The 14,742-nt window shown below is 42.6% G+C and overlaps 1 protein-coding gene across 1 annotated transcript; it reads left to right on the forward strand.

Annotated features, from left to right (window-relative positions):
* Positions 1 to 59: 59 nt before the first annotated feature.
* On the forward strand, positions 60 to 14,445 carry LOC124260128 (NADH dehydrogenase [ubiquinone] iron-sulfur protein 3, mitochondrial-like). Its single transcript, XM_046694374.1, has 6 exons — positions 60 to 165; positions 1,725 to 1,790; positions 4,057 to 4,304; positions 11,400 to 11,525; positions 12,873 to 12,992; positions 14,117 to 14,445. The coding sequence occupies exons 1-6, from the start codon at positions 105 to 107 to the stop codon at positions 14,279 to 14,281; spliced, it is 786 nt and encodes a 261-aa protein (XP_046550330.1). The 5' UTR covers positions 60 to 104; the 3' UTR covers positions 14,282 to 14,445.
* The last annotated feature ends 297 nt before the right edge of the window (positions 14,446 to 14,742 follow it).

Raw genomic sequence — 14,742 nt, forward strand, 5'->3', positions numbered from 1 at the left:
ATTGCTACATTATTGAGGAAACAGAACGGCGTATTGGATGCACATATTGGTGTTAATTTTCACCTCCCGGTAATAACAATCCGTGAAAACATTCGGTCAACAAAATGGCGTCAAGGTTGTGGAGATCCTTGCGACCTATCGCAACAACTTTGATACGGAATCATGGTAAATAGTTTGAATGCTTCTTTTCGTCATGTTCTCATCTCCTTTGTCTACAGCTAGCAGAGAAATAGTTGCAATGCATGAATCGTATTATTTATTCATTTATTTATTAGGCTTCATGCAACTACTATGAACTAGAGTCAGCGTTGAGCATTTTCAATTTTGCGGTGTTAAGAGATGTCATTTTGTAATACCAATGAAACAGTTACAATCATTATTTTCCACAAAACCTGCACTCACTCTGTCCATATATTTGGGGGGAAGAGTTGCACGTGACCCGTAACCCCCGCTTGAATTGTATTATGTTTATTAAGATATTTAAGGTTAGGTTTAGGGTTTAGGGTTAGTGATTGGGTTGGTCCTTAGGGTTAGTTTTTTTATAACAAATATCAATTCTTCGCCATAGAATGCTACTATGAGTACTGCACTTTACCGGGCGCACTTTTTCAGATTAATTAGCGCTGCTGGAGCTCGAACGCTCTTCAGCGGATTAGTGACTTCGTTAATTAGTGATGTAATTGGCAGACGCTCTACCTCGGGACCACGAGCACCATCACAGTTAATGAGTGCTCGTTTAACGGGTCATTTGCACAGAAGTGAGGCGGAAGCACGAGAAATGAAACAAACCATTTTGGTGTTTGTTTACATTTCTCGCACTTCCGCCTCACTGTGCCACGCCATGCACTTCCCATTCATTTTTTTTTCGCGCCTATGTTTCTTGGACTGGACTGACAAGTACCGGATGGATCGAAAAGTGTTTAATTGGATATAATAGGATTATACTGCCCTAAGGTAAAGTCAAACCCTAAATAAGAATTTGGAAAGGGTCCCTAACCCTACTCCTCTCCCAACCATAACCCTAAGGATCGGAAAGGGTGCCATACCCTAACCCCTAACCCTAAGGATCGGAAAGGGTGCTAACCTATAGTAAACCATAAGGATCGTAAAGGTTCCCAAACCCTAACCCCTAACCTAACCCTAAGGATCGTAAAGGGCGCCTAACCCCAGGGATTGGGATAGAGAACTTTGACAATGGGCCATTTTCAGGATTATGAGCCATTTTCTGAAGTTAGAATGGGCCGCGGCCCTTCTTTCAATAGTAAACTTCAAAATTTAATGGGCCATGTTTTATTCTAATGTGCAAAATGGCCCATGGCCCCTGCCTTTCCCAATCCCTGCTAACCCTAAACCCTAAGTTGCAAGTGAAGGGAGACGGAGCAATTACCACGATATAGCAAGACAGCGCTTGGGACAGCGTGATAATTGCCCCGCAGCATGCAGCGAGGGCTGCGCCCGGTAAAGTGCATTCTACTGAAAACCCAATAAAACCGAGGTTTACAGACGGAAATCTTTCTGGCAAAGATGCCAATGAATAACATACCTTCAAACTCCCAGTACTTTAAGAGCTTGCCATGCCTTGAAATCTAGTGTTGCACCTGGACCTCATAAACCTTTGTTTCTAAGCCTTCAAAAGGGCTGTTCGCATTGCATGCTCCACTTGAGCAGAAGAATACATGATATACCTGACAACCACATTAACAGTGATACTGGTATGTTTTCAGCCATCTCCCGACCAGCGGTTGTAGCATCTTCACGATGGATGAGTAGTGACGTCAAAGAAACAAGTCGTAAGTGAATATTGTGATTTCTCTTACCATTTATACCTGCCATATAAGTATAAGATTATGTGCAGAACATTGTTGAAGATTTTCACACAGATGACAGTGAATGTTCCAGAGCTGTAGATATTATTAAGTCCTGAATCATGTACAGTAGAAACCGCCTAAGTAAAGACCGCTTAACTAAACAGACCTGATAAGTAAACACTTTTCTTTGATCCCGGCAACTTTCTTCATTAATTATCACTATTAGAGTCTGGTTAACTAAACTCGGATAAAGAAACAGTACCGCTGAACTAAACGTCTTCTCACGGTCCATGGAAGTAAATTACTTAACAAAAGAGACTGGATAACTAAATCACCACATAATCCGACATGAGGGGCAGTCGTGTCAGTCTCCAGTCAAACAAACATCCTACTTACAGCTCGCTGGCGTCAAGCAGTTGACAATACACTGCCAGCCCTGATGTTGTTCATTGTTACATATGCATACATATACATGCATATGGTTGTCATTTGCAGGTTTTTATAAGTTTGGATATGTAAAATACCTGATAAGTAAACAATTTTGGCAAGTCCCTTGAAATTTTACTTATCAGGTTTCCACTGTATGTATAAACATTTAACATGTTTAAAGCAGAAAGTTTAGGGTTTATTGCGCTTCAATTTTCTTGTGCCAGGACTTGTGACAGTAGATTTGTTTCAATTTGGAAAATCAATATCTGAATCATCATGTTTAACCCTACAATCTTCCATCACTTATGGTAGAGAATTGTCTCCTTATAAGTGGACCTGTTCGAATTCTATATCTGATTTAAACTTACAATCTTCCATCACTTATGGTAGAGAATTGTCTCCTTATAAGTGGACCTGTTCGAATTCTATATCTGATTTAAACTTATAATCTTCCTTCACTTATGGTAGAGAATTGTCTCCTTATAAGTGGACCTGTTCGAATTCTATATCTGATTTAAACTTACAATCTTCCATCACTTATGGTAGAGTATTGTCTCCTTATAAGTGGACCTGTTCGAATTCTATATCTGATTTAAACTTATAATCTTCCTTCACTTATGGTAGAGAATTGTCTCCTTATAAGTGGACCTGTTCGAATTCTATATCTGATTTAAACTTACAATCTTCCATCACTTATGGTAGAGAATTGTCTCCTTATAAGTGGACCTGTTCAATTCTATATCTGATTTAAACTTACAATCTTCCATCACTTATGGTAGAGTATTGTCTCCTTATAAGTGGACCTGTTCGAATTCTATATCTGATTTAAACTTACAATCTTCCATCACTTATGGTAGAGTATTGTCTCCTTATAAGTGGACCTGTTCGAATTCTATATCTGATTTAAACTTACAATCTTCCATCACTTATGGTAGAGTATTGTCTCCTTATAAGGGGACCTGTTCAACCCATTTCATTCATCTCAGGTTTGACTAGAAAAAATTACACGTAACATAACAGTGTGGATGTTGCTCACAGTCAGTTATCTGTCAGTCTAACAATCTGAAGGACAGGGCTTTGACATCCCTTCACCCTTATATAGCACTTTCAAATGTTTCATGTCTCTGGACCCCAGTGAGTCTTCTACACATGGGTGAGGTGAGGGAAAATGGGGTTTAACTTTAACGTCGTACTTGAGAATATTTCGCTTATATGACAATGTGCATGTGTGTGTATGTGTGGCTGCTTGTACTAGCCCAGACTTAAGCTGGTTTTATTGTGCTAACTCACTGAGATACCAGGCCACAGTTACTCAGAAACATTATACTGACTCCGAGCCAACTAGTCATTGTTGTACCCATCAATGCCGAGCGCCAGGCAGGAATCAACAAGGACCATAATATTTTAACATTGTTTGGTAAGACACGGCTGGGAATCGACCCAACGACTTTCGGCTCTCCGGGCGAACACTCTAACAACTACACCACAGAACATTGAACACTGTGAACATTGTAAATACTGATGTTCACCATGTGCATTTACCAAGGGACATCACTCCCAACAATTTAATAAAAAATCTTAAATTAGGCTTGTGGACCTAAAAACAGGAAAAATCCAGATTTTAGGCCAGTTTTTCATTGGCATAAATAAAAGAAATAGTGGTAGGTAATTATGCATTATCATGATAGCTGTTCGCAAAATAATGTTAATATCAAATCTGCATTTTCCATGAGAAGATCCCATTCATCATATGATCTATTTCTGCAGCCACTGCTTATGTTTTATGACTGAAGAATATATATATATGTTGTTTCCACAGCTACGATACGTCCGACAAACGCTGTGGTTCAGCAACACTTGAAGGACTTCGGTCAGTGTGTTGCTGAATGTATTCCCAAGTATGTCCAGCGAGTGGAAGTGACCAACGGGGATGAGCTGGACATCATGATCCACCCGGAAGGGGTTATCCCTGTCCTCACCTTCCTCCGGGACCACACCAACGCACAGTACCTAAACATCGCAGACGTTGCTGGCATGGACGTTCCCACGAGAGAGTACAGGTTCGAGGTAGGTCCAGCACTCGTATGCACCAACCTTCTCTGCATTTACTGCCTTAGAAATTGTATTTTTTATATTTTAAGACTTGTGTTAATCTTACTGTACTGGGCCCTGTCCATGAAAGTGATTGTAGCACTAAAACTGTCGTAACTCCAAAACTGTAACATAGGCTCACGACATGTGCATTTACTGCCTTAGAAATTTTATTTTTATATATTTTAAGACTTGTGTTAACCTTACTGTACTGGGCCCTGTCCATGAAAGTGATTGTAGCACTAAAACTCGTAACTCCAATATTTTTCCTTATCCTGACTCATGCTCTTTTGCTTGTCTTCTTCTTCTTGCGAACATAGTGGAACACTTGTATCTCCTTATTTGAAGCTCCCTTCAAAATAAAATCACTAATTGGTACTCACCACGAGTTGCTCCCCTTTGTCTCCCCTGGCGGGAAAAGGTGTCGCCACCCTCTGGCCATGTGCTTCACTCTCTCCTTCTTCGCCCAGTGAGCAGGATGTGAGAGCGCCTTGTGTCTCCTTACACACATATCCTTTGATAATCTCTTAGTTTTTACCTCTCATAGGTTACTATAGAGGTATAGCTAGTATCCTTTACTATTTGTATTGATTAATTATCGATTTCTACTGTTTATTCACGTGTATTCGTGATTGTTCAGCTAGCTTTACGCTCATGAAAATCTGTACGATTTGTAGATTACGTTTTTCTGCCTCCGATCCACATGTAATATGCCCTAGTTGTTCTACGCTGCGTGTCGCGTTTAATTCACGTTGCAGTTACTGCATTAATTTATCTCATTCTGCATTTAATAAATATCATCTTTAGCGCGTCTTAAGACGTGCTGCAGATAGATCACGCAAACAAGGGCAAAACATGGCAGAGAGTCCAGATATTCCTTCCAGTCAGCTGCTAGCGATCGACCCTCTCTCCGCCTGGTGTTCTGCTAGAGACCCCGCGGCAGAGGAACGTGGGACGAGTCCGTTACCTCGAAGAAACGACCGCCTCCCCAGACATCCCGCCATTGCAGACTAAGTCTAAGAGGGCCTCATCGCCGCCTCAACGCAGATTGAGGACACCCAGGGCAGCGCAGACTTCCAAAGGGAAATCTCATTTAAGACAGCAAGAACTTTCTCAGCCGAGATCGCTCCAGCAGCAGAGTTGGGCCTCTACGATGATCAGCCGATAATCATCCCGACTTACGGCAGAAGAAGCGACCGGTGTCAGCGACTGTGACTTCTGCAGAGATCTCCATGCAGCTTGATGCCTCTACACCGACGCCAGACGCCATTGATGTGAACCCCATCGCAGAAAAGACGCCGACGACTTCGCCACAGATCATCCCAGAAGACATGATGCGGCAGATTATGAACATCATGGAGGACCACTACAAACTGCGCGCAAGCAGGGTCCGAAAGCCAGCGAAGGCTCCAACGTAGACAGCACCCCAGAGGCACCCCCCGTCAACGTAGCAGCCAAGACGATGTCACCTTCGCGAAGGAAGTCCCGCACCACCTTGACGAAGGACCTAGATGTACAGCCTTCGCGAAGGCCTTCGCGAAGGCGGGAGAGATCATCACCATCTTCGATTTCATCTCTAGATATGGACTCAGACCATCAGACATCACGGAAGCCTTCGCGAAGGTCATATCATCGATCCCCCGGACCGGACGCAAATGAAGCTTCGCGAAGGCATTCGCGAAGGACATATGATTCCAGATCTTCATCGTCTAGAAGAACATCGAGGGACTGCCGAAGAGCTTCGCGAAGCTATCAACATTCACCTCACAAGTCTCCGAGAAGATCATCCCATAGACGATCTCCACTGCTCATCACCAGGTCGATCACCAATCAGATCTCCACATAGAGCGCTGACAAGTCAACTAGATCGCCACAAACCTCATCAGATATACAGACAGCTACACGCAGTCCCCAAGAGCATCTACAATTTATTAATGATGATGGTTTTGAGGATGATGGAGGAATCATATTTTCTGATGCAGAGATACGGTATTGGATGGTCAATAACCTAGATCTCACATCACCATCTAAAAGTGGCAATACAGCTCAGACGATTTGATGAAGGAAGATGATCCAGATGCAATCACTCTACCCCGATCGACCCGACATGGCAGTGCCACAGAATCTAGATGCAGCTTTCCAGAAAGCTACGAAAGTTCAGATACCACATCTACCCAACTTTCAAGCCAAGAAGTTCTCCACGCATAACATGGACTCCTTCTACAAGGCCCAGGACATCGATGAGAACTAGAAGATCATCAGCCATGTAAAGAACAAGATTTACAAGATGGATGATCGCAGTTGGCTCATATAGAAACCATGACGAGACGTATGTTCTTTGGGTTAAATAGATCTAGGACGATCAATGAGACTCTTATTACTAGATTCCGGGATTCCACGACGGAAGATGATAGAATGATTTATTCTGCCTTACTTATGCAAAAGAAAGATCAGCAGTTTTTAACGGATCATCTTACATCTGTTTCAGCAGCACTGACCTTAGCTCGTCGTCAAGGCCTCCTCGCCTCCTGTAATTGGGGGGAGAACTTTACAGCCCCACTTTATACAGCCCCGTGGTCGACAACATCCATCTTTGACGGAGAAATCGACAAGGTCGCCAAGGAAGTCTCTAAGGATTCCAGGGAAGTCCTTATGATTAGATCGATGGACACACTAGCCAGCCGCCATTCGTCAGACTTCACAAAGATACTCAGGCAGATCTAAGTTCACGGGCCTACAAAGAGCAAGAGACAGGAAGATAGCCAGCTCTAGAGGTAAAGATTCTTTTCATTAAGCCCATATGGCAACTATAGAGGGGATCAGGAAGAGGCAGGACACCCAGAGGTTCCGCGAATTATAGACGCTGAAACACAGGTTCGAACCACTGGAGTCTTCCACCCCCAGCCGTTCCAGTACAACCAGCTCAAGTGGGTGGACGCCAACTACACTGGGAAAACTGGGGAATACTGCAAGATCCTTACGCCTCCAACATTATTCAACACGGATTTCAGATCCCTCTACAGGACAAGCCTCCGCTGACAATCAAACCCCCAAGTTCGATTTACATAAGCCAACAACTACCAAAGATAAAAGAGGCTGTCTCATCACTCCTATCCAAACAGGCCATAGAAGTAATAGATCAAGCAAATGTCGAACCAGGTTTCTACTCCCCAGTTTTCCTAGTTCCCAAGAAAACTCCACGGAGAAATACAGACTCATCTACAACATGAGCTTTTTCAACAAGAACTATCTACGCCAAACCAATCGAAGTTTCAAGATGATACATTTACCTCAGTTACGCCAGATGATTCGGCCCCTATGGACTACATGGGCAGCATAGATCTACAGGATGCCTACTTGCACATCCCCATTCATCCCGATTCCAGGAAATACCTACGATTTACTCTAGAAGGGCTACATTACCAGTGGAAAGTAATTCCATTCGAATATCATCATCCCCTGGCTATTCACGAGGATAACGAAAACCGATTATCAAATTTCTACATCGTCAAGGGCTACATGAGTGCGCTTTTACCTCGACGACGGGATACAAGTAGATCAAGATCCACTGCGCCTCAAACTACAGTTAAATTACATCATAAAGCTACTAACACAACTAGGTTGGTTAGTAAACTTACGCAAGTCGGACCTAGTACCATCGCAAGACCTACAGTTCCTAGGTATTCGATTCATCACAAATCGCGAACCGTATTATGGTACCAGAAGACCGTTGGCTCAAGATACAACAGACCATTCCACCAGCTCTACTCTCTCCGCTACCACTGCGACAATGGCAGAGCCTACTAGGTCTTCTCACATCAGCCCAAGACATGACTGTCACAGGCAGATTACAGTTACGTCCCCTACAGGTCCTCATCAACGCACATCTCAACGATGTACAACCATTCAGTCTACCAAAACATCTCAGACCACATCTACTATGGTGGACCAAGAAATCGAATGTCTGCGAAGGGATTTGTTTAGCAGAGCAGGAATACAAAACCCATCTGTATGTAGATCGCCGTTACTCCAAGGTTGGGGAGCTCATCTCACCAACCACACGATATCAGGGTTATGGAATCAGCAAGAATGCAAACTCCATATAAACAGTCTAGAAATGAAAGCTGTAATCAACGCCATTCTACATTGGAGCACATTTCTACAAAATGCGCGCCTAATGATCCATACAGACAATTCGACAGTGGCGTTCTACATAAACAAGCAAGGCTCAACGAGATCGATGAACCTTTTGAACCTAAGCTTTCAACTGTTCGATTTAATACAAGATCTAAATCTACATGTCAGAGCAGTGCACATTCCTCGAGCCAGAAATATACTAGCAGACGCCTCTCTCGGCCTCATCTACCATCACCGACAGAGTGGATGATCAACCGGAAATTTTGCACAGATAATCAAGCAATTAGAGAGCCAGCTAATAGACCTATTCGCCACGCCGATTCAACAATCAGCTACCGACATTCGTGGTCACCAGTCCCAGATCCCCAAGCTTGGGCAACGGATTTAAGTCTATCATGGAAGGCCTCAATGCGCACGCGCTTCGCCGCCAGCAATAATACCTCAAGTATTACAGAAAATCAGACAAACACAGAGCCTACAACTCACTTTGGTCGCTCTACTGGTCGGCCAGAACGTGGTTTCCCATACTAATTCAAGAAATCGGTCAACCAACACTGGAGCTACCTGCCGCCAAGAAACCTGTTAATTCATCCTCACACCAAACAAGTGCACGGAAAACCAGCAATGTTCCAACTACACGTATGGACTGTATACAAATGTGTTTAAACAAGAGAGGATATTCTGCCAGGGCTGCAAAAGCAGTCACGCTTTGCTTTACGTTACTCAACTCGTAACTTGTACACGACAAGTGGCACAGTTTCAAAATTATGCAACAAAGAAAGGGTTTACAGCAAGAGAGGCTTCACAACCTCAAGTGGCAGACTATTTGTGTTACCTACGCCAAAACAAACATTTAAAAGGTTCAACGATATCAACATATCTTGCCGCCGCTTTAGCTCTGTAATCACCATGAGAACGGGTGTCAAATTGACAAGATCTCCAGAGTTACTGGCCTTACTACGAAGCTTTCCGATTGAGGACCAAAAGCGGAAGTTCCACGCCCCAGCTTGGGATCTGAATGTAGTGTTACAACACCTCACGAAAGTGAGGTCTATGAACCCTTTGAATCGACAAACTTTGAATTTCTCTCACAGAAAACATTGTTTCTGCTATCGCTAGCCACAGCAGCAAGAATGTCTGAAATTCACGCTCTGGATTACGAGAGGATACAGTTTGATGACAATCATAACACAGCACTCCTCGGATTAAGATGGGATTTCATTGCAAAGAATCAACTGCCAGGTCAACCAGACAGATTATTCCACATCCCGGCGCTTATCCTCTATTCTCGATCACAAGATACACAAGACCTATCACTGTGTCCGTAAGAGCCAAAGTTTATTTACGACCATCCAAAACAAGGAGAAGATTTCTCAAACGCTTATTCATCCCATTATCGCCACTTAATCAAACAGAAGTGTCACGGACCACAATATCTATTTGGATAAGGACTGTCATTCTCCGTGCCTACAAGGCAGCAGGCTTGGACCCACCAACAGCATCAAATCCACATGAGATCAGGGCACTGGCCTCTACCCCGCCTCTACACGGTAACTGTTCCTTGAACACCCATTATGGAAGGATGCTATTGGAAATCTAACATGGTATTTGCTAATCACTACCTAAGAGACATCACTACAGAAGATGTCTCTGGCATTCACCATTTCGACCACTGGTCCTCGCCAGCAACTGACAGTCCCTCAGAGCGCTTAAAATATTAGCCTCACAAGATTAATATGTATTTTATACATACTCATCTAGCTTATAACTCTAAGGAGTTTTAGGGCTATGTATATATGTTCAGCTTAAGTATTCTACCTTAAGCATATACTTGGATATAGTCAATTTCAGTGCCTCTATCAGAGTCACCTATATATATATATATATAATTTATATGTATTGTTCAATATATTCATAATGTAATTCCCCTTTAATGGCTTTATATAACCTATGGTTTTTATACAGGAAACATCCTAAATCTAAGGCTTCATGAAGTTCCCGTGAGGGGATATTACAGTATATCTATACAAAATCACTAATTATAAATCCAAAGTATTCTGTTACCCACCTCCGTCTCAGAGGATGCTACAAGCAAAAGAGCATGAGTCAGGATAAGGAAAAATATGTAATTTTTAGAGTAAAATTGATATTTTATACTTATCCTGACTCATGAGGTTAGCCCTCCCATCCTCCCCACATAACACTTTGGATTTCCCTGTAAATTCAAGTGTTGGGCTCGCTAAATCAGGAGAGAGTGGAGCACATGGCCAGAGGGTGGCGACACCTTTTCCCGCCAGGGGAGACAAAGGGGAGCAACTCGTGGTGAGTACCAATTAGTGATTTTATTTTGAAGGGAGCTTCAAATAAGGAGATACAAGTGTTCCACTATGTTCGCAAGAAGAAGAAGACAAGCAAAAGAGCATGAGTCAGGATAAGTATAAAATATCAATTTTACTCTAAAAATTACATACTGTAACATAGGCTCACGACAGCCATAGTACTACGATCACTTGGGGAAATTGGTCCCTGGTTGTCAATGTCATATTTGTGTTTACTCTAAGAAAGGTTTACATTGACGTCAAGCCTTAATTTGTGGGTGTTACTTCAGTAGACCTGTGGTTTAACTGTTCAGTCATCACAGCAAAATCCAGGTTTCAATTCCATACGTCCGTACATATGTGATGCCCATTTCTTGTGTCACTAGCCATGATATTAATGGAATATTACTAAAAGCAATGTAAAACCATACTCACACTCTTGATTTACGGTAGAACCAGCCAATCATATTTGGGTGAAAATCTGTAAAACTGAATGAAAGGCTAACACGATATGATGCTTCGCAGTTCACAGAGTGAGATGAGGTTGATATTATTTAACCTGGACATGTTTGAAGCATTCGTTGTTAGGATAAATGCTGAGTTGGTTTGGTTTCAGATTATATATAACTTGCTGTCACTCCGTTACAATTCCCGTGTGAGAGTGAAGACCTACACAGATGAACTGTCCCCACTCGACTCCTCTTACGAGGTGTACAAAGGCTCAGACTGGTATGAGAGAGAGGTAGGTGTCCACAAAATGTTTCAGAGTAAGGTTTGTAAATATTACCCAAACAACATGCAGTCAGCATGTTAAGGGTAGAATAGTGGGTGTATTAACTTTCCAATATTTGCACTTTCATTTTTGCTTTTAGTGTTGATTGGCCTGGTGAAGCAATCTGGCATCAACTTGCTTCTGTATCGAGACTGGGGCAGTGTGGTAGCGTAGTGGTTATAACTTGCGAACAATATGTGAAATCCATTCTGTGGCCGTATGCACATGTCGGGCGTAGCTAACGTCAGGCGTAACACACTACGTCGGGCTTAGCAGCGCCCTGCTCTTACATGTCATGCACAACATCGGTTAGGATTTACGTCAGGGTGAAGTGTGCTATTTTTAGATTTTCGCACAAATTTCAACCAATGGGAAAAGGCGCGAAACAAATGATCCCGTAGTATTAAACCATAAGGCTGCAAGTACCTGCATTTCCAGGATAAGGGTGGAACTGAGGTACGAGCCATAATCATTATCACCTCTGATTGTATCCACTATCTTGAAAATGTCAATTCTCCTGAATCTAAATCTTCTGTACAGATCAAGGTCGTCGTATATTTCTAAAGGTTTTGACATTTCTCTAAATATACAGTTTCTGTAGAACTGTTGTCTGCGATATCGGTATACAACATTACAGGGATACGCCATACAGGGATACGCCTGCTGAGTAGGTGGCGTAAATATAGAGCGCTACACCTGGCATAACTTTAGCTACATCTAAGATATGCATACCGGCTTGACGTTACGCCCGTGCGCACATTTTACTTATGCCCGGACAAGAATTTACACCCGACATATGCATACGGCCACAGGTGTCCTCCATCATCATATTGCTAGAATATTGCTAAAACGACATAAAACCACCTGATTCACTCACTCACTGCAGCTAAGCCAAGAAGACAAATGAACAGATCTTGATGGGTGGGTTATGTGACATTGAATGCCACTGCACCTGATAGCATGGATTGTGACTCATGATTTCATGGTTTTACTGATCCAGGCTGTCATGTCAGTAGTAACATACTCACTCATTCTCAAACTCATCAATACATGTCAAAACAGCTACCCACTGTAGTGTTAAATGAGTTCAATTTCATGAAGCTTATAGTACATGTATTTCCCACATTTTGCTTTGTGTTGGTACCTCTATGGTTTGTAAAGCACGAAAAGGGCATATTAAAATGATAATATCTCACACCATACATTTCTTCCTTCTTGACCTTCGGACTTGAACTTGAGAACATATTTTAAGGTGTTGGGGTCCAATTTCTGACTTTCAGGTTATTGTAAGCCTGTAAACATTTGTGCTTTTTTCAGATCTGGGATATGTTTGGTGTGTTTTTCGCCAACCATCCTGACCTGAGACGTATCCTCACCGACTATGGTTTTGAAGGCCATCCTTTCAGAAAGGACTTCCCCCTTTCAGGCTATGTAGAGGTAAGCCATTAATTGTAATCAGAAGGTGGGATATGTCCCTCAAACAATATAAGTGTTGGGAATCAGTTACCATCAGATCTGCAACAGTTTCGTATTATTAGGAAGAGGGCTAAAGTGTCCGCTCGTCACGCCGAAGACCCGGGTTCGAATCCCCACATGCGTACATGTGAAGCCCATTTCTGGTGTCTCCCGCCGTGATGTTGCTGGAATATTGCTAGAAGCGGCGTAAAACAAAACTCAGTCAGTCTTAGCTGTATGCTTATAGAGCTGGCAAATCTAGAAACGAGGATCTGAACATGCTATCACTGAATTCTGGTATGCCCAAGGAAGACAACTCTTATCACATCAAGAGTTGGGAGATATTTCCTGAGTGTGAACAATATTCTTATGTTTCACAATGGCCTCTTCAGGGTGTAGGGGCGGTGGGGTAGCCTAGTGGTTAAAGCGTTGGCTCGTCATGCCGAAAACCCGGGTTGGAATCCCCACATGGGTACAATGTGTGAAGCCCATTGCTGGTGTCCCCGGATATGAAATATCACAGCCTACGGCACTGGACAGTGTGAAACCTCATTCCCTTAGTTGACTCAATAACTATGTAAAGAAGGATGGAAAAGCTTTGAGTACTGGCAAGTGATCTACATGAAGAAGAAACATGATCATTGCCAATCTGTAGTTCTGCTGAAATACCTAGATATCCAAACTCCTGCGGGCCATGACTATGCAAGGTTGGGAAATTCAGCATCTGAACCACCATTTCTCAGCCTTTTCATGAAAATGCAATGTCATCAACATTAGAGTTGTATCAATATTCATGTTGAAGTCTAAATTTCAAAATGAAACATTCTGTTCCATTGACCCAAATTTTACTCTTCTTTACTTGGGGCGTTGGTGGAGTCGCCTGAGGAGATGTAATTTTCTTGCAGAGAGTTGAATCACAGCATGAAACCTCACTCACTCTTCTTGGCACAACACGTAGGGGTAGTGGGGCAGTTTAGTGGTGTGAGTCACTCCCAAAACACAGGCTCAATTCTCGACAGTGTGTGAATCCCATGTCTGGTGTTGCCCCATTGAAATATGAAAAATGTCATAAAACCTTTTTCACTCACTCACTCTTGTCACAACAGGTACGTTACGATGATGAAGCAAAGCGTGTGGTCATCGAACCTATTGAGATGGCCCAGGAATTTAGGAAGTTTGAATACGCCACCCCCTGGGAGACCTTTGGACCATTCAACAAGGCCAACAAGGAAGAAGTTCCCATCAAAGAAGCCCCAGCACCAGAGAAGTGAGACGTTTTCTGTAGTAGGAAATCTGCTCTATGTAAATATGTGTGTCCAGTTCTAGTGGTCAAAGTTTCATTCACACTGGTTTCATCCATGAGAGGCTTCATAGATGAGATGCCTGTTGTTTAGGATGTACATAAACAAAACGTGAATTAAACATCTTAACACTGCTGTTTTGTTGGATTGTCCTTTTGTGGAAGAGTTCTATGGTGCGAGAGATTCCAATAAGCAGACTGTAGTTAACGACTGCACAACAGATAAACTATCTCAACATACTTACTGGATAATGAAGTATGGAACATGAACATTCTGTGATGTGAAATTATTTTATTTAAATGTTTAGATTTTGTAAACATGGTGTAAATTTAAAGCAACTGATGCGAGTCGACCTGTTTGTGAAATATTTCACCATCAGCTCTCCGGTAGTTTCAGTGTGTGCTTGTTCACAACACTATCATCTGACAACT

This window comes from Haliotis rubra, unplaced genomic scaffold, assembly GCF_003918875.1.
Source record: "Haliotis rubra isolate DU_JTF1 unplaced genomic scaffold, ASM391887v1 Scf750, whole genome shotgun sequence".
In the NCBI taxonomy this organism is placed as follows: domain Eukaryota; kingdom Metazoa; phylum Mollusca; class Gastropoda; order Lepetellida; family Haliotidae; genus Haliotis; species Haliotis rubra.